Source organism: Xiphophorus hellerii, chromosome 22 (genome assembly GCF_003331165.1).
Source record: "Xiphophorus hellerii strain 12219 chromosome 22, Xiphophorus_hellerii-4.1, whole genome shotgun sequence".
Lineage (NCBI taxonomy): Eukaryota > Metazoa > Chordata > Actinopteri > Cyprinodontiformes > Poeciliidae > Xiphophorus > Xiphophorus hellerii.
Window position 1 is genome coordinate 8,106,289 of NC_045693.1, and position 24,479 is coordinate 8,130,767.

A 24,479-nucleotide genomic window follows, 5' to 3' on the forward strand; every position below is an offset into this window, starting at 1 on the left:
GATAAAACTGTAGTAAAGCCCTGCTTTACAGTAAATATTGTTATAATTTTACAGAAAAAAACTAACTACGCTGCATTCTCCTAGTACTCTCCAATTTTTGCATTTGCTGTCATTTAAATTTTTTATGTTTTTTCCTCTCGTTTTTCACTGTTCATCGAAGCTGCATTTAGTTGTTCTATTTAGCTATACGTTTGAAACTGGCTAAGAACTAATTTCTTTAGATGTATTTCTCTTTTACTTCTTACTTTTCTCTAACAGAAAGTAATCTTGGATCTGTGATTCTGTTTCCTTTTTGTTTGTCTGCTCCGTCTGAAGAAGGGATTGCTGCAAGTCAGTGACTCAATGCAACATCCCGAGTTTCCTTAAACAGAAAACATTTCTGATGAATAAACTAAACTTGACACTTGACTTTTATAAAGTGACTTGAGATGACATGTCAAGTGACATGTTGTGAATTGGCACTATATAATTAAACTAAATTGAATGGAATCAATTGATCTGTAAATCTTTGGTTTCAGCCTAAAACTGTGCTGAATGTCCTAACGTCAGGCTGTTTTATATGTTGTGGACATTGTTGTAGCTTCTGAACTGTTATAAAGCAATAAAAAATGGGCAAATAAAGTCCAGATGGTTACCAGGTAGATAGTATTTATTAAGAAGCAGAAGTCATCATAAATAAAATTTGTTTCTCCCTTACAGGAAAAAAGCTAACCATCTTTCTGATTCTGATTCTGACAGTTCTGATTTTCAAGCACACAAACTGTTTTCTTTCTATGTGTCCCCCCTTTTTCTTCCCCACCACTACAACTTCTTGGGCTCCTCCCAAGTCCTGTAGGACTCCGGGCATCCCATGTCAACAGTTTACACCCCCACATCCTGTTTGGAGCAATAAGGAAGTGATAGTCGTATCCTGCTTGCACCACTGCCAGCTGCCAACATCAGCCCACTGACAAGCTTTCCCCTCTGATGATGTCATGAGGAAGAGGCATTTTAGTTCCTACTTTAAAGCAGATGCTGTCCTCTGAAGAGCAAATGATTGCTTGTTTGGTGGGTTGCTGAATCTTGAAGCGCATCATTACGCTGCCTCTTTCTGTGCAGATTGAACCGTAGTTGTCAGTGTACAAATCAAGTTTAGCTACACCCTCATCAATAACAGATACTTTCCTTCTTAATATCACACAGAGACATGTTTACTCCTGAGGATAAAGAATGCAGCTGCAGTGAAGATAAACTCTGACAGATAACTTCCTGTTCAAGATGGATGCTTTCAGTCCTGCAGTTAACACTTCATAAAATCTGGGATATTCATCTTCCATTTTGAAGAAAATTAAACAAGATACACTGATTGTAAAGTGTAAATGTAATTCAAATACAGCTGGTTTTTATGTAAACTTTAAAGATGATCCAGGTTGTCTAATGTCAGAGTTACTAAAACTCACAATGGGTTTCAGATGAGGGGTTTCTGCTTAAAACTCAAGTGTGAGTCATTTTCTGTCTACCTAAGAAACTTTCTAAAGTAATTAAAACAGGACAATCTTACATTTCTGTATTGGCTTGTTCCTTTGAGACCCCTGTCTGCATTTAAGGTATGGGAAGTCGTGTTTTCTCAACCTGGAACTGGATCCTCCCTAAAGGTATAAAGCCTCTAGTAATAAAAGCTGAGGAAATATATGACCAGGTGTTTTCTGTTGGAGGTAAATGCAGGGGTGGTGGGGTGGGCAGTAAATCCTCCTGTTTCCGCTTTGCTGAAAAGGCTTGTTATTCCTGACACTGTAGCCCAAAGAAGACTGGTGCTGACACAGGCATAGTGGAACAACAGCACTGCCACTGCTGCAGTTTCTCACTGAATGTTTATGTCTGCGAAAAGCTCAGCTTGTACAGAACCATCCTGCCCCTGCGATGGGAGCTGTTCTCATTAAGTTTTTGGAAATGAAAGTTCTACTTCCTGTATCTAAAGGGAGTTTATTATCTCCTCACTTGAGAACTGTTGATTCATTACATAAAGCTGGCTATGAGGATATCCTGTGCTGGCCAAGTGAGGAGAGGAATATGAAAGACAAGTTCAAGTCACACAATCTCCTAGTAATGAAGGGGAGAGCTCAACTGCCTCCAAACTGCTCCAGGTTGGGGCAGCTTGGTGAACAGTGACACCTTCTGGAAGGCAGTGGAAATTAAATATTGCAGAACAGCAGCACAGCAGGAGTCCATAATGGCTAGGAAAAGCTACAGAACATGAAGATTTTCTTACATTTTAATGCTTTATAAGAGAGGTGTCCAAAGTGCGGCCTGGGGGCCATTTGTGGCCCTCATAGTGATTTCATGTGGACGTACACTGCAATACAAAAATGGCACAAACTTGTTTTCCCAGCTCAAGATTGGAGGTTGATGCAGATAAATCTTACAGTGAAATTTTCACTATCTTTTGAAAAAGATATAGCCAAAATAAAGTATCATAAAAATCAAAGGTACAACACAAAGTACTCATTTCATTAAATGTCAGCCTCATTCATGGGCAGACATGATGCACGCTTTTAGTAAATTCCACTAAATAAAGCAAATGCTTTTGATCTATATGCTGTAAATGTTGCTCAGAATAAACAACAGATCCAAAGATAACAGAAAAACACTCACCCTTAAAGATGTTGTTTGCAGTTTTGTTTGTTTGTGATTTTTAAACAAGGCAAACATGCTAGATTTTATTTTTCAGATCTACAATAATCTACAGTTCACTTTTCTATGGAAATAAGACTTCTTCATTTTATGAAAATGTTGTGCAGATAAAAACAAAACATTTAGCAGTTTTGGGGGGAAATATTAATTTTAAAAAATCATTATTTTGTGGCCTTCAATTACTATCAACTTCAAATTGAAAATGTTCGGCTCATGGGGCTAACTGTAATGCATCCCACACTTTTCAGACTTGTTCAACAAGCAGATTAGAATCCTTACTGTTCACTAATTATCCATCAACATATGAAAGATGCCACTTTTGCAAACAAAACACCTTCAACAGAAAATAAATGACAGCTCATGAAGTTCCATAATCATTTGACACAATTTTTACAATGACAAAAAATTACAATAATGGAAATCAGTAATAAATAAATAAATAAATACTGTGAAATTATGTTTGTTTAAAAAGAGCTATAATTTTTTTTTACCTGGCTTAGAAGCTTTGGCATCTGTTCCCCCTTCTGAGACTGAAGCTGAATCATTCTGGAAATTTTCTGAACTTCCAGCTGTAGAATCCTCTGAGTTTTTCTGAACTTCTGTAGCAGCGGAACAGTTTGGTACTTCATCTTTAATATCTGCGTTAGCAACAACTTTTAAATCTGACTGACAGACTTTAGTAGGTTCCCGTGGACCAGCTTCTTCGCAGACAGAATCCATTGGCTCCCCTGCAGGACACAAAACAAACATTTATGCAACTAGCGTGTACTATAAACCCACATCCAGTAACAAGCTGCTTGTACACCAATGTTTTTCATACATTTACAAAACATTTTCTTTGCATGTAGGAGCAACCTTCTTACCATCCGCCTGTGCTGTTGGCAGTTCTCCTTTAGAAATATATTTGCTCATTTTCTTCAAGATTTTCTTATGAGATTTAGAAGGCTGGAAATTCAGTGCATGACACCTTGAGGGAGAAAAGATCAAATAAAGTTAGAAATTTTTCAGTTTGGGTGGACAGTTCCTCTCCAAGATTAACATCATATGTATAAATGTCAGTTTGTGCTTTTACTTTAGTGGTTTTAAATAAATAATTTGGTGCCCAAGTTTAATGTCTGGTAGACTTTCTCTTATCTACACACTGTCATCGTTACACATTGAGGCCCAAATATAAACAACACAACAAACTTCAACGTCCCTTAGCAAGTCGTGGCTAAACTAAAATAAATAAATAAATAACATGCAGTCATCATAAAGTCTGCTGAATAGTTGAACAATGGCACGCTCATTTCAATGGCTTGGTTTCCTTGTACTAACAAGGCTTTTTAGTGTAGTCAATACAGTTTCTATAGGCTGAGGTTTGAGCAACTCTAGAGCCTAATGTTAGCCTGATTTATTTATTGCAAAACCACATCTGATGTGTGTTTGGCCTTATTATCCAGTTGGAACACACAAATAGCTCTTAATTTTCAACCATCTGATCCAAATTGTCAACCCCAAATAATAGGGAACAATAGTCATTTTCCATAGTGAAGCCACTTTTACCATGGACAGAGTGTACTAACCCAACAAACAAGCCGCCCCTCCAAACGTTAAAGCTCGTGTGAAATTTGTAAAAGGCCACATGAACAAGCTAAAAGCCTTCTGGAGAAACTTTTAATGAGAGTCTTTAATGATGAAACAAAGGCTGAGCTCAGTGAAAAGAATAATGTTTGGGAAAGTCAAGCTTTTAGATATTAGAACACTATTACAACTTTCAGACATGGCAGTGGTAGCGTCATGCTGAGGGTCTGTTTAACTAGCCAGTGATACTGGCGTCACAAAAAGGGTAAGGAATAGTAAGAAACTGTGGCTGTCTCCAAATTTTTTCAACATCACAAGAAATCAACAACCTTAAAACTAGCTTCTGAATGGATAAAGAGGTGCAAACATTAACCTCCTGGAATACCCATCCCAAAGCCACCACAATAACATTTGCATGATTAAAATTAAACATGATTAGAAGCTTAGTTTGGGCCAGAAAAAAAAATTTAATAATGTCTGTCAAAAAAAGCATCTAAATATCCAGAAGCATTTTAGGTTACAGGCACTCAGGATGATGGGAGCAAAACATTGTGGTGGAGGTGCAGTTTACTAGAGACACAACTAAAAAATAGTTGGCAGTGTATGTATACATTTGACCCTATACATGTAATTTTCATCCTTCGTGGATCAGAGTGAATCCACAACAAATTTAAATATTTGCAAATGATTCTTGTTTTGTCTTTTGGCTTTTTATATTATGTCATGATTCCTCTCTGGAAAAAGAACGTGTCAAACAAAATTATTAAAAGCTCCAAATTTAGATGAAATTCATTCCTTGATTCCAGCTGTTCTCTGGATCAGAGTAGTGCATCATAATGTGAATGCTTAACTAAAAAATTACCTGATGGTATACTGAGGACAGCATGTCTTCTTCATTATGGGCTTGTAAACATATTTTCCACTTCTGAAAAACAAAACAATGGTAACCTTTACTGTTAAAGTCATTCTTCTCTGTTTAAAGATTTTCCACTGATTTGTTATAATGTATAAACTCAGAGCAGGAAAGGAGAAGACAAGCATTCAGATTACTGACTGGGTCATCCATTTCAGACAAAAAGAGCAAAAGAGTCAATTCAAGATTATGCCTAGATTATAAACCACAGTGGATGGTCATGTGTACATTGAAAAATAGATATTACTTAGACTAAAGAGGAAATAACAAGATATCAACCAAAAGAAAACAAAATCAAATTACCCAGGTAAAACATGTCAATGAAAAGCAAGAAAATAAAGAAACAAGATACATAAAATCAGACATTTACAACAAATTGAACAGAATTATTCTACGGTTAAAGTAGTAAATTTAGGAGAAGAGCATCTGTTTTTTTTTTCCAAAGCATTAATGGTAGATTCGGCTTTTTTCATATCAGAACATCTCCTGGGTTTATACCCAGAAATATCCAGATGTGCATCTCCAACTTTTACCCCCTCAGTCTTAATCAACTTCTGCTGCTTTTTTGGCAAATGAGTTTCTAATCTCAGAAAACTTGTGAAAATTTCTCTTGAAAATTTCTGATTTTACAATGTCAGAGAATATTCAAGTTTTGATACTGTAAATTTATGTGTTTAATCACAGAAAATTGTGATATATCAGTGCAGGAGACCTGCAGATACAATTGGGTTGATTTTGCAAATGGTTGACATCAGAGAATAACTAAGTTATCTTCTTTTAAATATGTGAAATCTACAAATTTCTAAGTTTTTCTAACAGAAATTTACTTCATTGTGGCCAATTATTATTATTATTTTTATCTACAAAGGTTTTTAGGGCCATGAGTAAAAAATAAGACCCGGCAGCAGCTTAACAATCAAAAGTAACTTCTAATAGCAAACAAATAAAATGGAAGCAAAGCTACCCCAGAAAAACCCAAATGAGACAAATAAAACTGCAGAAAAGATACAAACAAATGAAGTAAAACTGATTTTATTTGAATACATGTCCAAGCTTTTGTAGGATGAGAGTAAAACTTTCTCTATATAAAACAAATAATGAATGTACCTTCTCCATCCCCGATCGATTAAATCTTGGTAGTCTTGTACGGTCATAGAATGAGACCACATTCCTGCCAAAAAAAACAACAAAGAATAAACAAGACATTTATTTTAATAGGAGTAAACATTGTTCAAATTAATTATAATCAAGATGTTTAATATATTTCATGTGAAGGAAAAGAAAAGCTTCATTTAGAAAAGATTCCGCAATTTATTATCAACAATTCAGAATAAAATTATTGTTTATTATACACAATGGTGTGCAGTTTTATCTGACTAAAGTTACAGAAAAAAACAGAGACAAATTAATTTATAAAACTGAATGTCGCAAGGTCAAATTCATTTAAACACTGTTTTACAGTTTTCAGCAGAAAGATAAAACAGACTCTAGTTTATTAAAGAACTCCTTGAGAATGGAGCACCGGGGAAAAATATTTACTGCATCTTAAATCACATTTTCCTTGACAATCCAGTCCCAATTTCCCACAGTGCTGTAAAGTCCCAATGGAAACATACAAGTCTGTTATTTGTAGCCAGAGCAGATCCGCTGGGATTTGGATTCTGACCTTTTATTAACACATAACAACCATATGCACATTGTGCACAAGCGCACATACCCTAATCTGTGAGTCTGTACAGTCAACTATCAATTTACATCTGGAACAGCCAAATGAACTGCCTGGATCACAGTTCACAACACACACACACACACACACACACACATTTCTAGTGAGTATAATGCTTCATGTCCCAGGAGAATAGGGTTAATTTGAGTCCACAGAGAGGGGAGAACACAGCATGATTCAATAAAGGAAAACTACCAGACCAAACCAGTCAACGCAAACAGATACAAAAGTTTGGCTGCTGAAACTTGGTGCTGCTCAATTGGAGCAATGTCATCATAAAAGTTTCCAACAACACAGAAAGAAAGTTGATAGATTTACCACTATTTGGATTTTGTAAAGCAAATTTAAAAAAAAACAAATCACTAGAGGTGTCTGAAAAGTCAAAAAAACATAGTGACAATGTACTAACAACAGCACGTCCTTCATTCTGATCACACCCCCTCCCTTTATCCCCACATTTGGCTGGGTCTCTCTTGGCTCTGCTCACTTTGGAGGAATTTTTCAAAATCTACCAGGGGAGAGGTTTTGCTTTACGCTTTAAAACAAGATGTCAAACTCATTTTCACTTTAGGCCACATTAAGATCACGAAAGCCGGTCGTGGCAGAACGTAAAGGTAAAACTACCCATTAACAAACTGTTAAATATTACACCTTTCTCTGACTTCAATTTGCCTTACCTAAGATTAAATAATATTCAACATCTGTTTACATTGATAACATTTGTCCCTATACAAGTAACAATTGATTTCATTTAACTAATATTTAAGCATACAATTATTATCTTGAAGTTATATTTCTCTGGCCCTGTTATGTCTGAAGTGCCATTGAAATGTGGCGGGCCGAATATGGCCCACACGCCTCAAGTTTGAAACATGCACTTTAAAACATTCATCTCCACCAGTGTCTTCGAATCTCTATAGAGAAATATCAGACAACTATGTAGTATCCAAGTAATTAAGTAATTGTATTATTAATACCTGCACTTTGACATTCAATTAAGAAATGCAGTTTCTAAAGTGGCGATATTCCACTTTAAAACCCTGCATAGCTCCCTGAAGCCTGCATTTATTAGTTTAATGATAGTCCACCAGATTTAACAGAGTTAAATCAGCAAAAAATAAATCAATAACTGCAGTATCTGGAGTAAACTTTTGAAAAATGGCTGAAAACATGCCATAACGAGGATCATTAATTTAAGATATTCATGTCAGTCAGACGTACAGATGAATCACATGCGACTGACGTGAACAAAAAAGCTGCTGTTCCTGTAGCACAAAACAATCATCTGATCCATTCTTCAGTTTTCCCTGAAGCAAAACAGACACAATAACAGCAGATGTTGGGCTCTGTACTGCAGAGTGAGATGTGCTTTGTGTACAAGCACTTTGTATTGCCTTGTTGCTGAAAATGTGCTATATAAATAAAATTACCTTTACCTTTACAACAGAAGCCTTGATAACATTATCCAACCAATCACAGTGATGGAAACTAATGAAACAGTGAATACGGAAAGACAAATTGTTCATACATAGTTATCTGATAATCACTGCCATATTTTTCCAGCACAGATTAAATCTGTATATTCTCAGAAAATGAACATTTTACATCCAAAACATTACACAAAAGCCATAAAAATTTAAGAAAATTATAATCAGTTTGAAAACAAACTAAATACACATCTTTTCCTTGGGTTATGCAGAAAATTCCTGCTTCGTGTAAGAATTACGAATGTTTTCATGTCGTCTGACTTCCTGGAGCTTTGCCATGCCTCCATGACGTAACTACCCAGATTACCACTCTTGGATTAGATCACAGCTATCGTCTGCAGACTTTGTACCCAGTTGCTCATTGACTGCATTAGGAGCTCCCTGAACCCTAAGTATAGTCAACCTGATTATAATTTAATACCACCATTCTGTCCTGCAGGAAAAATTACATCTCTTTTACTTTTTTTTTTGTCTTAAAATATTAATCAGTTTCAGAAAAACATACACATTTTGATAAAAGACAGTTTGTATAAATGTTTCATGGTAATGTACTTGAGATTACAGATGGAGAATCACAATATAATGACACAAACAGAAAAAAATAAGCAGAAAACTTTTTTTTAAAAGCAACAAGTAATAGTCTGAAATCTGCTGCAGCTCCCAGCTAAAAAAACATTAAGGTGAATGACCAGAGAATACAGATTTGTGCTGGTTGTGAAAGATAGGTTTGATAAGTATGGGTGTCAACATTTGTATGGCCTACTTCAGGTGCAAGAAAGAGTTCACATTGTGGTCAAGGCTGACAAAACAAAAGAAAATACAAGAGAAAAGTTCAACAAATGTAAAAAAAAAATTACAGAGCATAGGAAGTAAAACTGCACAATACACTGAAAACCAATCATGACTATAATTTATTTATATATATATGTGTGTGTGTGTGTGTGTGTGTGTGTGTGGGTGGGGGTGTGTGTGTGTGTGTGTGTGTGTTTGGTGTGTGTGTGGCGGAGGGTGCGCGTGGGGGTGGGGAGGTGTGTGTGTGGGCTTTTTCTGGATATTAATTGGATTTGCCATGTGCCTTGAGACAACATTTATTGTGACATATAAGAGTTGCAATATTTCAACATATTTTTAAAGTAAGTAAAAATAAAAAGATTTTGTTCAAGAAATTACTCAAGAGTAAAAAGGTATGTCATAAAATAACTACTTGAGTTCAGAGTGACCGACCAGAATATAGTAATAAGTATTTTAAAATGATTTTATCTGAAAATCAAAAATTCTCAGAGTAAATCCTGTTATTTTGAAAATTAAGATGAAATAAATACAAACAACTAACATAATCAAAAAATATATAACATTTAGGCAGAAAAAACCATTTTCCACATCAAAAATTGTTGATAAAAAACTTCAGTTCAAAAGACAATAATGGATTTCCTTCAAAGAATTTCAGGTTTTTCAAATTTCAATCATTTAAACCGAAGATGAACTGATCTGAATATAAAATATATACTTAAAGTAATCTATATATGAGGACCAGATGAAAATACCTCCAGTGATAATACAGAGTTTACTGCATTTTCATGACCAATTGCAAAGCAGATAGAAAATGACAATAGAACAACAAAGCTTACAAACAAGAATTCTAAAATATGTGTATGTGGTTGATTTTTGGTTAAAACATCACTGTTCTTCATTCAGCAAAGTTACTTACAGTACAAAGGATATCCACAAATCTCTCTCAACTAAGAGTAGTGATACTTTATAACAAGTCAAGTGTAGCAAAACTATTCCAAAATGGATTTTTTGTTTGTTTTGGGTTTTTTTTTTTTTTTTGTCAAAAACTCTCCTCTAGTAACTAGTTACTACCCACCTGACCTCTCTACATAAATTATCTAAAATAAATGTTAATAATGAAACTTGATATACCCAACAAAGTCTGAAGAGGATACATTTCAGATCTTAAAATAGACAGCATTAAAGTAAAATACATTAAAGTCCATTGAATAATCAGCCCACTGACTCTTTTTTAGATCAATGTTTAGCAACCCTGGATCTGATCCACAACCTCCTGTCTCTGTTTACTTGGCAACTGATAATGCATTTCTAAAAATCACAGGTTGCAAATACGGTAACTGCAGTTCTGCGTCTCTTACAGACGTATTTTCTTTGACGTTTGTTTATGTCATGCTGAACTTGTCTGACCCCATGCAGCAGTCTAAATCAAACCAAATGCTTGACGATGCACTCTAGCTAATGGGTGTTGGATTCGTTCTACACGCCATTGCAGTTAACGATCCAAAGAGAAAACACAATCTTACTGGAACTCTTTCCACATAACACGGAAACAGCGTCGAAGGAAATAGTTTACTCAGGCGGTATTGTTCAATAGCTAGCAGGAGTACAGATAACCTCTTGAAGTAACGTAAATAACCCGTAGTAAAATATACTGAACATGACAGTAGTACCATATAGTGCGCTTCTGTTTTGCCTAGTTTCACTGAATGGCAGCGCTGGGTTTTGGGGGGTTTTCTTAGAGTAAAGCTACATGATGCTACCGGCTAAAAGCTAAGCTAACGCTCAGAAAGTGTTCACTTTAGGGTCTAGTCAAGAAATAAAACAATTAAAATGTGACATATACTGACATTACAATAAGTCGTACAGAATTAACTTCAAATACATATCGCATTTTTCCCAAATTTTTATCTATTTCCAGCAAGTACATGGCTCAGCTTGATTAGCATTAGCTAGCTCAGTTAAATGCCCAACTCCGTTTCTTCGACATCTTCAACAGAACCTACCGTGAGAGAAGTTTCCCTTATCATTTTTGCAGTAACCGCAGCGGTAGCCATCATCCCCTCCAAAATATTCTACTATAGTATAAGAGTTGCTTCCTGCCATCTTTACAATGCAGACACACAGCTGACAGCTGAGTTTGGTAGGTCAACCGGTGACGGGTACTCCGCCCACAGCCTATGCGTCTGGGGTGCTGCGTTCAAAGACTCCATGTCTGAGAGCATTAATATCCACTGTAACAGATGCCTCTAGTGTATTCACAAAATTGAGATTGTATTAATCTTTTACAAACAATTTCTAACATGTAAATGGGAGATATTGTTACAATAGATTAACAATCATGCTTCTCAGTGCCTTAAAAAGTATACACACCAGAACTTTTCACTTAACCAATGTTCAGTGTATTTTAATTTACTAAAAATTATTATACTAATCCCACATTGAAATTAAACGCTGTGATTCATATTATCCAAGGTTCTTCTTGTTGTAGATGCTGATGGCTGTGGGCAGGAAGGATCTCTTATAGAGGTGTGTATTGTTCTCAAACAAAAATATAATCCCTACAGAACAGTTGTTTTTATACTCATTAAGTAAAAAGAAATGGATTTCATTTACTAAACAGGTCACTTGGTAAAATGTATCCTAAAGATATTATTAATGGGGATAAAGACAGCAACAGATTTTGTTTTTTTTTGTATATTTTTTTCTTTCACTTCAGTTTTGCACTTTTGTTCCGATTTATCACATAAAATGAATAATGCACTTGCAATTATATAGTCTGATAAGTACAAAGTACAAACTCATGATTTAAGAACTGTACACCATGTTTATTAAATTATCTCTGCAAAGAGGACAGCAAAAAAAATAAAAAATCAGAACCGAGATCTTGCACAAACAATACTTGCAGTGATCTACAAAGCAAAGGGAGACTTTAAATGTAAAAAAAAAATAAATTAGAAAATCGCAGCTGAGCCAATGATCCATTTTTTAAAATCTTGTTACAAAAATGACTTTGTAGAAGGGGAAATGAGCTTTACTTTATGTCTGCATTATGCATAGTTCTTTTTTGTTGCTCTAGCAAAATGTACGTTTTGTTAATGCGCTGAAAGATTCAGATTCACAGGTTTCAGTACCGGTTCACAGAATTAGGAAATTGGAAATCTACAAAAATCAACCCGATTGTGTTTGCAAGTCTCCTGCACTGACATAGTAAACTCACACAGGTGATGAAAGAGCAGCTAGGAAGTTGAAATGATACCTTTTGACACAAGACTCTAATAAACTCTTTCCAGACATCTGTTGATTAGGCTCCAGCTGGGAGATCTCCTAATTAATATGTCCATGTGGGACCGGGATGCTCTCGTGGAGATATTTCATACTGCCTTGCTCGGAGAAGTCTGCCACAGTGTGTCCCTCTCCTCGAAGGACCCATTTGGTCGTGAGGAGTCCCTCCAAACCCACTGGTCCCCTGGCGTGTATCCTTGCTGTGCTAATGCCAACCTCAGCTCCTGCAGTGATTAAATAAAAAATGTTTAAAAACAACATGCAAAAATCTGTTATTTTGCACTTGAAGGCGTTGTTTATTAATAAGGAGATATGTAAAGGCATGCCTGATGTTTTGCTCACCCAGGCCAAAGCGGTATCCGTCGGCAAAGCGAGAGCTGGAGTTCCAGAATACGCAGGCGCTGTCGACCTGCTGCAGGAACTGCTCGGCTGTTTCCTCGTTCTCTGTGACAATGACATCAGTGTGGGAGCTGCCGTATTTGTGAATGTGGTCCACAGCGTCCTGCATGCTGTCTACCACCTCGATGCAGCACTCCAGGTCCCCGTACTCTGTTCGGAGAGACTTCACCTCAGATGGGCTAAAGGTTAAGTACGATGCAAAGCGAGGACCCGCATGAATCTTTACCTGAAGGACAACAATAATTAGTGAAACAAAGAACCAAACTACCTTTCTAGTGGAGACCAGATTTGGTGTCAGTGCATGTTTCTTACTTCTTCTGTCCTCAACATATCAATGATCTGGTCGAATAAAGGAGTGCGCAGCAAATCTCTGTGAATAAGAAGGGTCTCCATGGCATTACAGGCTGCAGGATAGTCACATTTGGAGTCTCTGACTAGAACAAAAGAGAGTCTCCATGTTCATTCAGCAACAAAATGTTCACCATTTTGATAAAGATTCTAACTTTTTCATCTTTTACCAAATGACGATCACAAACTTGGGTGTTATTGGGATTTTATGTAAACATACAGTCAGAGCTACAATAGCATGGTTGGATCAAAATTATTCATGTGTTAAAAATGGCCTAGTCAAAGTCCAGAACAAGCTTTATCTGTTTTGCGAAGAACAACAAAGACTTAAGTCTCTAAACTTACAAAACTGGTAGCAATATACTCCAAAAATTCTGCAAATTATTGTTTCAGAGATACTGAAAACAAAACCATGCCACACCAAACACATGCCTGAATTTCCTCTCAAGTCCCAAGAATGAACTGCTCTGTGCTGGTTCTCTACATAAAATCCCAATGAAACACAATGTAGTTTGTTATTGTAAATTGACAGAATGTGAAAAAGTTTAAGAGATATGAAGCTTAAACAAAATCCCAGAATGAAGACTTTTCAGCTGTGTGCCGCTAATACATACCAACATCAATGGCTTTGTCCATGCTGGCTTCATTGTCGACATAAACATGGCAGACACCCTCACTGTGGCCCAGCACAGGAACGCCCTTGGCTGCCCTCTGAATGTCTCGGACCAGCTCAGAGGAACCTCTTGGAATGATCAGGTCGATCATTTTGTCCAGCTTGCACAAATCCTCCACCTCCTCACGCGTGCTCACCTTTATAACATTTTACATTTTAATGCAAGTAGAAAATTAAGGAGGTGACTGAATAAACAAGCCTTACCAGCTGAATGGCATCAGCTACTCCATGAATTGAAAGTGCTTCCTGTGTGAGTTGATGAAGGATTTTGTTGGTGTTTGACGCTTCTTTGCCTCCTTTAAGAAGCAACGCGTTTCCACTGGCAATAGCGAGGGCCGATACCTGCAAAGAGTTTTTATAATACAATGAATCGGTTCTGATAATCCGAAATTTAAAGAAAAGCAGAATGGTTGGTTCTGGGACTGTTCTACCTGTGGGAGGCAATCAGGACGTGACTCAAAAATGACCAGCAAGACCCCGATGGGAACAGTGATTTGCTCCAGCTCCAGGTTGTTAGCCACCCTGGTCCGCCTCAGCACCCGACCCACACTGTTCCCAGAAGATACGGCAAGCTGGCGCAGGCCGATGGCGAGGCTGTTCAGCTTAGCAGTAGACAGACTGAGGCGATTGATCAGAGGCTGCGACAAACGACCTGAGTGCAGAGTGATTGATTATTTTAAAAACTGTTCGAGGTGCACCAATAAATACCGTAAAGTCCTAATTCACCTATTATTTTAGGTTTATAAAGCACATAAACTAATAGGGTGTACTTCAGTGCAATTTGTTTGGAGTTTAATGACCAGAAAAAAAGGTTAGGGACATGTATTTTGATACACAAATGTAGAACATTTTGAAGCACAGTCATTTTTTTGCAGGTTTTGTTTTTTAAACTGCATGTCACATTCCTTAGAAAAATGAAAATTGACATTGGGAAATCAGATTTGAAAGAAATTCAGACAACAAGGAAAAACAAAATTGGTCTAGCTCTGACTGAAAGGAATCATTTTCCTTTCAACGTCATCAGCAGCAATGAGCTCTACCTGTTGCTGTTGCTAACTCCATGTCTTTCCTGTTGGCACTAAGAATCTCATCCTTCTTTTCTGTAAGTAGCTCAGCAAGACAGCAGATGATTTCTCCTCTCTGCAAACACAAACATTGTGATAGATGATAAATAAAAAATTAAAAAACACACATCATCTCCTAATAACTCCTCATTTGGGGTGATATCTTTCACCCACATACTTGTTCAGGGAGTAAAGATGCAAGTGCCCGTCCAGCGTGCCGTGCCATCTCTGTCTGCTGCTCCACAGTTGGCCCTGATTGTGGTCAATACATACACAGGTCGAAATTTAATGCACATCCAAAAATAAGGATCAAGTACCTTATCCATGTGGTTTCGATAAATACCTGCAGGTTTTACTTCGGAGAAAAAGGTGCCAATCTTTTTCCCTTCGACAATGTCTGTGATGACGTGGCCTGTGACTTTAGGATCTGTGCCATTGGCGATGATGACTGAGGTCCCTCCTTGAAGCGCCCAGAGGGCTGCTTTCACCTGATCCACAGCAAATATTTAGTCAGATTATAAAAATAATCTGTAATTTAGTCAAAACTTTGTTCTGACTAAATATTTGATCTTCCTTTTTTATAATCAGAGATAACAGATCGTCTGTAGTGCTTACCTTGGCCTCCATGCCACCAATGCCGACTCTGGATTTGGTGCCATAAGTGATTGACTGCTGGTCCCCGGGGTAGAAGATGTCAATGAGCTTAGCATCGTCGGTTCCAGGAGGACTGTCATACAAGCCTGCAGGACACAATTTTACACATTAAAACTTTGCCTGTGAGTTAAACTCAGGATGTTTTAAGACTTTTATTATCAATTTAAATTTAAAACCTACCTGATTTACAAACAGTCTTAGACACCCAACTACTTTTAAACAGTAATTTTCTTCAAAGGTAAACTTGGGGATTAGTTAAATGGACGAAATTATGTACATTTCGAAACATCAGTCAGTGTTAAACCAAAAGATTCAAGTTGGAGCCAAAAAGATGAAAATTACTTATTTTTCAGTACCACTATGTGATTCCAAGCATACATCCAAACTGACAACATATTGCTGTCAGAAAATAAAGTTTTAGGTTGGCCCAGTCAAAGTTCAGCACTAAATCTGACAGAAAAAAAAAGTGTGGTTTCACCTGAACAAATATGTGGACAAGGGAGCCTGACAAATCTGGAGAACTTTAAAAGAGCAAAAGCGGGAAATATTTTCGAGTCAAGATGTGACATAATGATAAGAGTGAATGCTGAAATTAATCGGTTAAATGTCATTTTTTTGTCAAAAGCAAACATTTCCTTCTTCACTGTACCTTGAACGTCAGACAGAGCAATGAGAAGATCAGCTTTCATCTCAACAGCCAGCCGTGCAGCCAAGCTGTCATTGTCTTTTATGCTTATGACCTAAAATACAAGCAAAAACTTATTCACCTAACATGTCTCTTAATAACACATTAAACAAATACTCGTGGTCAGTAAATGGACAGCACAAAAATGAGCATGCAACTACCACTTTTACCAACAAACAGTACCCACATTTACCCCCTGTAGGTCACTGTTGGGAACAGGGGGTGGCACAACGGCGTCGTTGGTGTTGATGATAGGCACGATGTTCATCCGCAGCAGCTCGTGTAGCGTGCTGTTCAGGTTGCGACGTTTCTGCTCGTCGTGGAAATCCAAATTGGTTACCAAAATCTACAAAAAGGACAGAAATAATCACATTTAAGAAGCTTTTTAACCTATCTGCTGTTGGTTGTAATCTGTAAAGAAAAGCCAAATACAAACCTGTGCCGTGCAGATGCTGTACTGGGTGAACATAGCTTCATACAGAGCCATCAGACCACTTTGTCCTGCAGCTGCACATGCTCTGGCCTCTAAAACTGGAACGGACTGAGTCAGAGAAATCACATTAGAAGAGTAAATCAAACATTTAGATAGCAGATAGGAGTAATTTCTAAGTGGAATATAATTTGTGGTGCTAAAGAATTAGTTACAATGTCTTTGAGTTGGTTCTGTCCAGAGTGCAAGGCTTGTCTGACGCTCTGAGACAACAGAATCTCATGTCTGAGACGCTGCTTCCCAAAAGCCACAGCGCCGCTCGTAACAATCATCATCTCCCGGCCTTGATTCTGCAACATGGCCACCTTGTGGTACACAAAAAACACTACATTCAGGTTTGTATTTGAAAAGTGACTCTCCAATAAAATGTCTGTCATGACCATGTCTGTAGCATCACCTGCTCCACTATGGAGGCCAGCCGTCCCAGCGATAGGCCACACTCATCGCCTCGTGTAACCACGGCGCTGCCCAGTTTCACCACGATGCGCTTGGCCTGCTTCAGCTCACTGCGGTGGGCAAACGATTTCCCATGGGAACGTGGGAGCAAAACTGCAAGAAAGAAGAAACACATTTTAAAAATGTGATTTTACTTAATACATGGAATTTTGAGAATCGCAAGTCAGGGAAAATATGTCTCTGTTTAGTTGATGCTGTTATATGCAAATCGGGGTTGCTGAAAACTTAGATTTAATCATTTTTTAAGTAGGTTTAGGGCAGACGTACAGGCTGATGCATGGATAAATTAAATGAATGGATAGTCAGACTGAAATAAGCATCAGGAGTAAAGCCTGGAACTATCATTTCCAGACGAGGACCTGGGTGGTAGCTTACATTTAGCCTGCGAGAATTCTCTGATGGAGACTGGACCGACATTGGTCTGCCGGATCCTGGATGGCAGGCGAGAGCACAGAGCCAGCCTGGCAAACATGGCACAAACACCTGAAGACCTGTAGAGATGACCATACAAATCAATGTCAGGTTACTGGAACAGGGGAATAACCTCAACTGGGATAAGCTGCAGTTTTATTCAAAGATGGGCTGCATAGGAGTCAATCTACAACAGAAATATAACATTTAAATACGTTAAAATAAATACTATGTGGCGGAGGAAACCAATAAGCATTATTCAGTTGTACTTTCTGGGAAGTTTGCTTTCATGTTCGGAATGCTGTTTGCTGTCATAACTTGACACACTGACCCAGAGAAGATGTTTTCAGATCACTGAAATCCACAAAAAAGTGTTTTATACAAGTAAATCATATAATATATTAATTAATTATGCTTCAAAACTTAATAAATAAGAATACAACACCTGCTTAGCAAATACAACAGATGTCAACACGAACCTGCAGCGAGCTAACGTTAGCTAGCTTTAGCTACAGTTAGCTGCAGTTTCGAGACATTTAGCAGCAGCGGAAAGTTGTTTTATTGAACAAAATAAGCTGTTACCTGACAGTGCGAAGAGTTAGAAAGCCAGCCAACACAACAGTGGTCTGCAAAGAGGGGACACGTAGTCAGTCAGTCAGTCTGACTGTCTGCTGCCACATCCACAGCCCACGTTGTTTGGGAAGTGAAGCGGACCGGAGGGATTCACGAAAAGTGACTACGTATCTAATAGCGACCAGCGTGTACGCAGGAAATCCTATAAGCTAAAGCAACGTACGTTTTAACTACGCATAAAAACACGTTCTGGACGGCTTCTGGTAATAAAGCAACTATACATAGAAATAGTAACAAATATTCTGTAAAGTCTTTAGCGATGAAAAGGCCCAGAACTTATAAAGCTTAAGTTGACCACTTAAGTTTGTCGTGGTTAACGAGAAACTTAATTTTTTTACATTGGTTGTACTTTGATATTCCATCCATTTTCTTTTTATCTGAGTGTGCCAGAAATATGGCTTTTGGCCTTGGGTACCTGTCAAGCATTTCCTTTTCGAGCATGTTGAGATTATTTTAGTACAAACATGTGTCTTTTGCATTCCTTGTTCATGTGTGTGAATTTATACTTCTATCATGTTCGAAATAAATAAATAAAATAGGCATGACGGTGGCAGCATGGTGCTATGGGATTGATTTCCAGCCAGTTTTACTGATAATGGATAATTGCTCTTTAAACTCTTTAATAAACAAAGCAGGCTAATATTAAGCTCCTGGATTGGCCTTCTCAAAGCTTCAACCCTGTTAAAAGTTTATGTGCCACACCTAAAAGTGGGGGAAACATATCAATTAAGCAAACTTTGCAAATTCTGATAAGAAGAGTGGTCAAATATTCAGCAAAAATTATGCAAAAATCTTGCTGATGGCTAAAATAGCACGGTCAAAGAAGTGGAACATGCTGGCAGACATTAAACCAAATATTAACAAGAATAAATGTTTAATTTTGAGCCAAGCTTTTAAAAGAATGACTAAAATTAAACTCAGAAGATTATAGCCTTACGTTTAAGTATGTTAAAGATTAATTTAAATGTAATTTTTCCCACAGTATTTTATTGGTTCTGCGTTTTGGAAAGCAAATGTAACTCTCCTGGGACTGGGTGGTTTACAACAGCTACTGATATCCCCCCATCTTTAGTAACCTGACACTATGAGGCTCTTTAGAGGCTTGTAAACATGTGAAACATTGATGAGCTGGAAGGTCAGGAGCACTGGGTGCAGAAGTCTGCCGTAACAGGTGAAAGCAGCACCATGGGGACTGTTAGCGAACCTTTGAAGTGTCCTGTCTGCCAGGATTTTTTCACAGAACCTGTGACGCTCCAATGTGGGCATAACTTCTGCCTCACCTGTATCCGAGCCGTTTGGGAAACAGATGAGTCCACTGAGGGTCCTTTCTTCTGTCCAGAGTGTCAGATGTTCCTCCCACCTAATCTCACTCTGGACATAAACACAAGCCTTCAGGAAAAAGTCAAGGATTTCACCACAAACCAGCAACCAGCAGCAGCTGAGACCGACTCTACAGCAGCATCCTCTCCAATTATCCACTGTGACCACTGCATAGAGAAGCCATGTGTGGCCATCCAGACCTGTTTGACCTGTGATGCCTCGCTGTGCCAGGCCCACGCCCAGCTGCACCAGCAGAGGTCTGCCCTGAGGGAGCACACGCTGGTGGATGTGACCAAGGATCCACTGTCGCTGAAGTGCAGGGAGCACCGGGATGAGCTCAAGCTCTTCTGTATGGAGGAGAAAATCCCTGTGTGCTGTTTGTGTGTCCTGGTTGGAGTCCACAAGCACCATAAGGCATCTCAACTTCATGAAGCCAGCGCAGACTTTAGGGTAACATTTTTATTTTGTTTTTCTAATATTCTATTCTGCCACAAACTAAACAATGACTTCAGTAATTAGACTGTAGTGTGTTAGTCCATACAGTGCCATCTACTGTCCAATCAGTGCGACTTCACAATATCTTGCTAGTCCTGGAGTATGACGCCCTTTAGGTAAATAATTGATGGTGTCAATTAAAAACTAAGGATGAACATAAATGCAACGTTTAAAACGATTCAGTGAAGTGAACATATCAAAACTAACCATTTTTCAATCAAAGAGGACGTCATGCACTGCTGTATATATTTTATCTCAATTTTTGGCCATTTTTAATTGTATTGTTTCAAAAAATAGTTCAACAGTAGTAACTTAGTTAGTGTCAGTTACTCAAGTTTTGTTGTCAAAAATTATTCTTTGGCTAATTAGACCAGTAATACATGATACAGATAGTGTCTTTTTATTTTATATTGCTAAATTGCAGCAATATGGTTGCAGGGTGATTCAATCACCAGCACTGAGTTCCTGAGTCCTTGATGTGGCTACTTTGACTTAATATATGTTATAATTAATTTGTTTTGCACATATATATATTTGTAGATCTAAGTGCATGTCATCCACATAAGAACACATATGAAAATATTTTTAAATTGTACACGAGAGCATAAAAATTAAGTTCACATTTTATTTATACCAAACGAAAAGTAAGACATCTTGAATGTGGTTTTGCTAATTCATAACCATATTCTGATTCAGTTTTATGTCTGTCTTCAGAGTATGTTGGTGGCTAATATGAACAACTTGCTGAAGAGGAGAGGTGAAGCAGAGCACACCATCAAGGACTTGGAGTCACTTTACACACAAACTGTGGTACAGTCATTATGAGCTTATAATACACTCCTGTTTTCTCTTGCGGGCAGCCTTGCGTTTATGACATTTTAATTATCTTCCAGAAATCTGCTGCGGATTTCAGAGAGAAAATCTCAGACAAGTACAGCAGAATCCGTGTGGTTTTAGATGCAGACGAGCGTCTGATGATGCAGATTATAGATGCAGAGGAGGCGTACATGACGGACTGGCTGGAGGCCCAGAGGGGCATCACGGAAACTCAGATTAAAGAGATAGACAGATTAAGAGCCTCCAATAAAGCTCTACTCCAGGAAACAAATGACCTGCAGTTCCTTCAGGTGAGTAAATCATTGTAAAAATAATTTAAGTATTTTACAATGATCATTAAACCACAATGGATTAAGCCTGCTATGAATCAAACACCACTGGACCTGCAGTCACAGTAATCTAAAAAGAAGCCCATAATCTAATACATCTTTGAGCATGTACAGTTTGCCTCTATTTACATGGACAAGCCAAATGCAGGGAAATGTTTTAGGGTAAACAAAGATGGAGTAGCTTGGCCACAATGACATAAACTATGTTTGAAAGAGTCAAATCAGTTCTTTCCAAATAAGAACACTGTCAGCAAGCATGGTCGTGGCAGTAGCATGGTGAGGGAACGTTTTAAATGACTGCCTTCAAATTCCTCAACTTCAAATTAATTTGATGGCTAGATTGTTCAAACTTGGACACACGTGATGGTTTTGTTTGGACAATGACCGTAAACAGACATTAAGAACAAATAAAGTTGGTTAACTTTGAGAATTGATCATTTGAAGGAGCATCTGTGCCAGAAATCCCACTAATTCAACCAAATTGTTCCTTTCTTGATAAAGAATGCACATTTCTGACAGAAACTGTGGATTTTAAGCATATGGACTATAGTGACTAGTTATGAATTCACCTTTGTTTTTCTTGTGTGTGAATTTTCAGTTCTGTATGTACTTGCTTTGTTTTCCATCTTCAAAAGTAAAATTTCTTAATGCTGTTTTGAAGTTGAGCTAAAACTGATGGCCTGTTAATTTTTAACAGCAAATCAGATCACAAAATCTTTGGTGAGTATATTTTTACACATTACATTTTGGTATATTTAACCTTTCTTTTGTGTTGTTACTAATTTGCTCCTTTGGTACATTTATTTTATGTTTTCTTTACAGTGATCCATTGGATTTTCCTCCACTGCAGGCTGTAAACAGGGATCTTTGTGACCATGAAAAGCTGAAAACCATTGAGAGGCTCACTGATGATCTCTCATTAGCTCTGTCGCAACACTTTCCACGAATGTGGTCATGTTAGTGATTCATTCAGGATTTCATAAGCAACCAATCATCATTTGCATAAATGTGGTGCTGATTGTCGTTTTTTTCTATTATTATTATTGCAGACCTAAGTTCACCGGCTTTAGATCCAAAAACAGCCCATCCAAAACTAGAAATATCTCCAGATAAAAAGCAAGTTTACTGGAGACGCCATCGTGTTGGAGACAGACCGAACCCTCAGCCTTACGACTCCCAGTACAGTGTTCTCGCTCAGGAGAGCTTTACAAATGGCCAGCATTACTGGGAGGTGATTGTCCAGGATAAACCCTTCTGGCTGATTGGTGTCACCACAGGTTTGCTCACTAAGAAAACCAGTCCGGTTCAGAGTTCCTCCAGCCTGGGTGTGAACAGCACATCCTGGTGCATCTACCATGGAGATGGACAGTACCTGGCTTGCCACGACACACAAGAGAAGCAGCTGCCAGTAGCAAAGAGAGTCAGGAAACTGGGCATACTGGCTAATATCCAGAAGGGGGAGCTGTCATTCTATGATGCGGATGCAATGACTCTGCTTCACTCTTTCTGTGTGCAGTGCACAGAGCCTCTTTACCCCATGTTCAACCCATGCATCGATATGACCGGAGTCAACAGGCAGCCGCTCACTTTGTTCTGGATTAAGGATCCCTGGAATTGGGAAGACGATGAAAAATGAATGATCTTTTCTGTGTTTATTTCTACATTTGCTTATTTATGTGTTTATATATTATCAATCTATTCCAACTATGCTTTAATTCTATAGTTGTGCAACGTTTAATAAAGTAAATACACATGGAGAACTTACTGTGCAATATTTTCTTTACAGGTTCAACATCAAAAGTTGTACTTTACTTTGCCTTGACAATGTATTCACACCTTTGGACGTTTTCTACATTTTGTCACATTACAACCAAAAAAACATTTGTATAATTTATTCAGATTTTATAGGATGGATCAAAATGGACCAAATGGTCCATATGATGCACCATTTTGGTCTGATAATTGTGAAATAGAAGGGAAATTTATTTGTGTCACCATTCAAAACAGCTACAGATTCAAATATGTCACATCTACAGATTTAAATCTTAGCCAGGTCTTCTTTGCAGACTAGTTCAAACTCAGTCAGCGGGACTGGAAAGCATCGAGGAACACCAAGTACACATTATTTAATAATGAGTCAACAGAAAACAAGGTTGTGACAGAGAGGGAAGACATATGGCAAAGGTCATTGGGCCTGGACTCGAACTGTTGAGCACTGAGGTCTCCATACAAGGGTCACGCGCTACCCCCAACTGTCAAATCTTGAAAGTCTCAATTATATTTAGGTCTGGACTTTAACAAGGCCATGGTAAATACATGAATGCTCTGTGATTTAACCATTGTACTATAGCTCTGGCGCACATTTGGGGTTGCTGTCCTGCAGCATGGTGAACTTACGAGTCAGTCTGAAGTCTATTGCAACTGCTAACAGGTTTTCATTCAGGATTGTCCTGTATTTAGGGTCCATCCATCTTCTCATCAACTTACTATATTATACGTAGGAATAGTATTGCATCTCTTCCGCTGTTGAAGGTCTCCACCTCTTATGTGCTAATCATGTTGTTGTGCATTGCAGAAAGTACATGAATCGTGTGTAAACTTCTGGCCTGTTCATTTTGTAATCGCCCCCTCGGTTCATCAGCCCACAGCGGACAACAGCCTTCAGTGTCAGATGTCCGTGGCTTTTATTTTTTGCCTCTACAGCAAACAGTGCAGCAAGAGAGATCAAATAACATCAACTGTGAACTTTGCTGCATTGAGTGTCCACAAACACTGATGTTAGCAATTATTTGTATAACATCTTGTTTTCTCTTAAGCAAAATTGATTAACAAGTACTCAGATTACACAGGTTTTTGGCAAGTTTATAGGTTAGGAAAAGCATTTCAGCCCAGTTCAGAGATGAATGCATTTAGATCCAGCTGCACAAATCAGCATAAAGATTTTTAAAGATGTGTAAAAAGCCTTAAAATAAACCCATCCTTCTTTCAGTGGAAAATTTCTTTCTCTGTTCTCTAGCAGTGAACTTTGAAGATTTTTTCCTTTTCTTACCCAATGTGCATTGTGACAAGGTAAACATTTTCAGTCATTCACAGTAAATACACTGAAAAAGAGAATAGGTGACCCAACTTAAATAAATTGCTTCAATTAGTGACAAGTTTTTTCACTTTAAATTATTAAGCTGTCAAGTTAAATTCACATAAATGTAGTAAGTTGGATAAACTGGTTTTAATTCATTCAAATTGAAGCTGCAT

The 24,479-nt window shown here is 37.8% G+C and overlaps 3 protein-coding genes across 7 annotated transcripts in view; 1 reads left to right on the forward strand and 2 right to left on the reverse strand.

Moving 5' to 3' along the window:
* The window catches only part of ate1 (arginyltransferase 1), a 59,608-nt gene extending 48,279 nt beyond the window's left edge, over positions 1–11,329 (reverse strand). For 3 of the 5 annotated variants that reach the window (XM_032553419.1, XM_032553417.1, XM_032553416.1), the window contains exons 1-5: positions 11,155–11,328; positions 6,254–6,317; positions 5,096–5,158; positions 3,534–3,637; positions 3,162–3,398 (exon numbers count right to left, since the gene is read on the reverse strand). In XM_032553419.1, coding sequence (XP_032409310.1) covers positions 3,162–3,398; positions 3,534–3,637; positions 5,096–5,158; positions 6,254–6,317; positions 11,155–11,254 — 568 coding nt within the window. In that variant the 5' untranslated portion in view covers positions 11,255–11,328. Of the gene's footprint in view, positions 1–3,161; positions 3,399–3,533; positions 3,638–5,095; positions 5,159–6,253; positions 6,318–11,154 lie in introns of all 5 variants that reach the window. The other 2 variants (XM_032553420.1, XM_032553418.1) reach the window with 1 other exon arrangement.
* Positions 11,330–11,955: 626 nt separating this feature from the next.
* Positions 11,956–18,340, reverse strand: LOC116713655 (delta-1-pyrroline-5-carboxylate synthase-like). Its single transcript, XM_032553866.1, has 17 exons — positions 18,196–18,340; positions 17,578–17,693; positions 17,144–17,295; positions 16,902–17,051; positions 16,693–16,797; positions 16,444–16,602; positions 16,221–16,311; positions 15,533–15,657; positions 15,261–15,405; positions 15,096–15,169; positions 14,894–14,993; positions 14,285–14,505; positions 14,058–14,195; positions 13,795–13,990; positions 13,145–13,266; positions 12,776–13,058; positions 11,956–12,657 (listed from the first exon to the last, which is right to left on the reverse strand). The coding sequence occupies exons 2-17, from the start codon at positions 17,672–17,674 to the stop codon at positions 12,476–12,478; spliced, it is 2,340 nt and encodes a 779-aa protein (XP_032409757.1). The 5' UTR covers positions 17,675–17,693; positions 18,196–18,340; the 3' UTR covers positions 11,956–12,475.
* Positions 18,341–19,431: 1,091 nt separating this feature from the next.
* LOC116713723 (E3 ubiquitin-protein ligase TRIM39) lies at positions 19,432–22,888 on the forward strand. The gene is made up of 6 exons (XM_032553958.1): positions 19,432–20,016; positions 20,776–20,871; positions 20,955–21,188; positions 21,925–21,947; positions 22,050–22,183; positions 22,277–22,888. The coding sequence occupies exons 1-6, from the start codon at positions 19,432–19,434 to the stop codon at positions 22,861–22,863; spliced, it is 1,659 nt and encodes a 552-aa protein (XP_032409849.1). The 3' UTR covers positions 22,864–22,888.
* Positions 22,889–24,479: the final 1,591 nt, after the last annotated feature.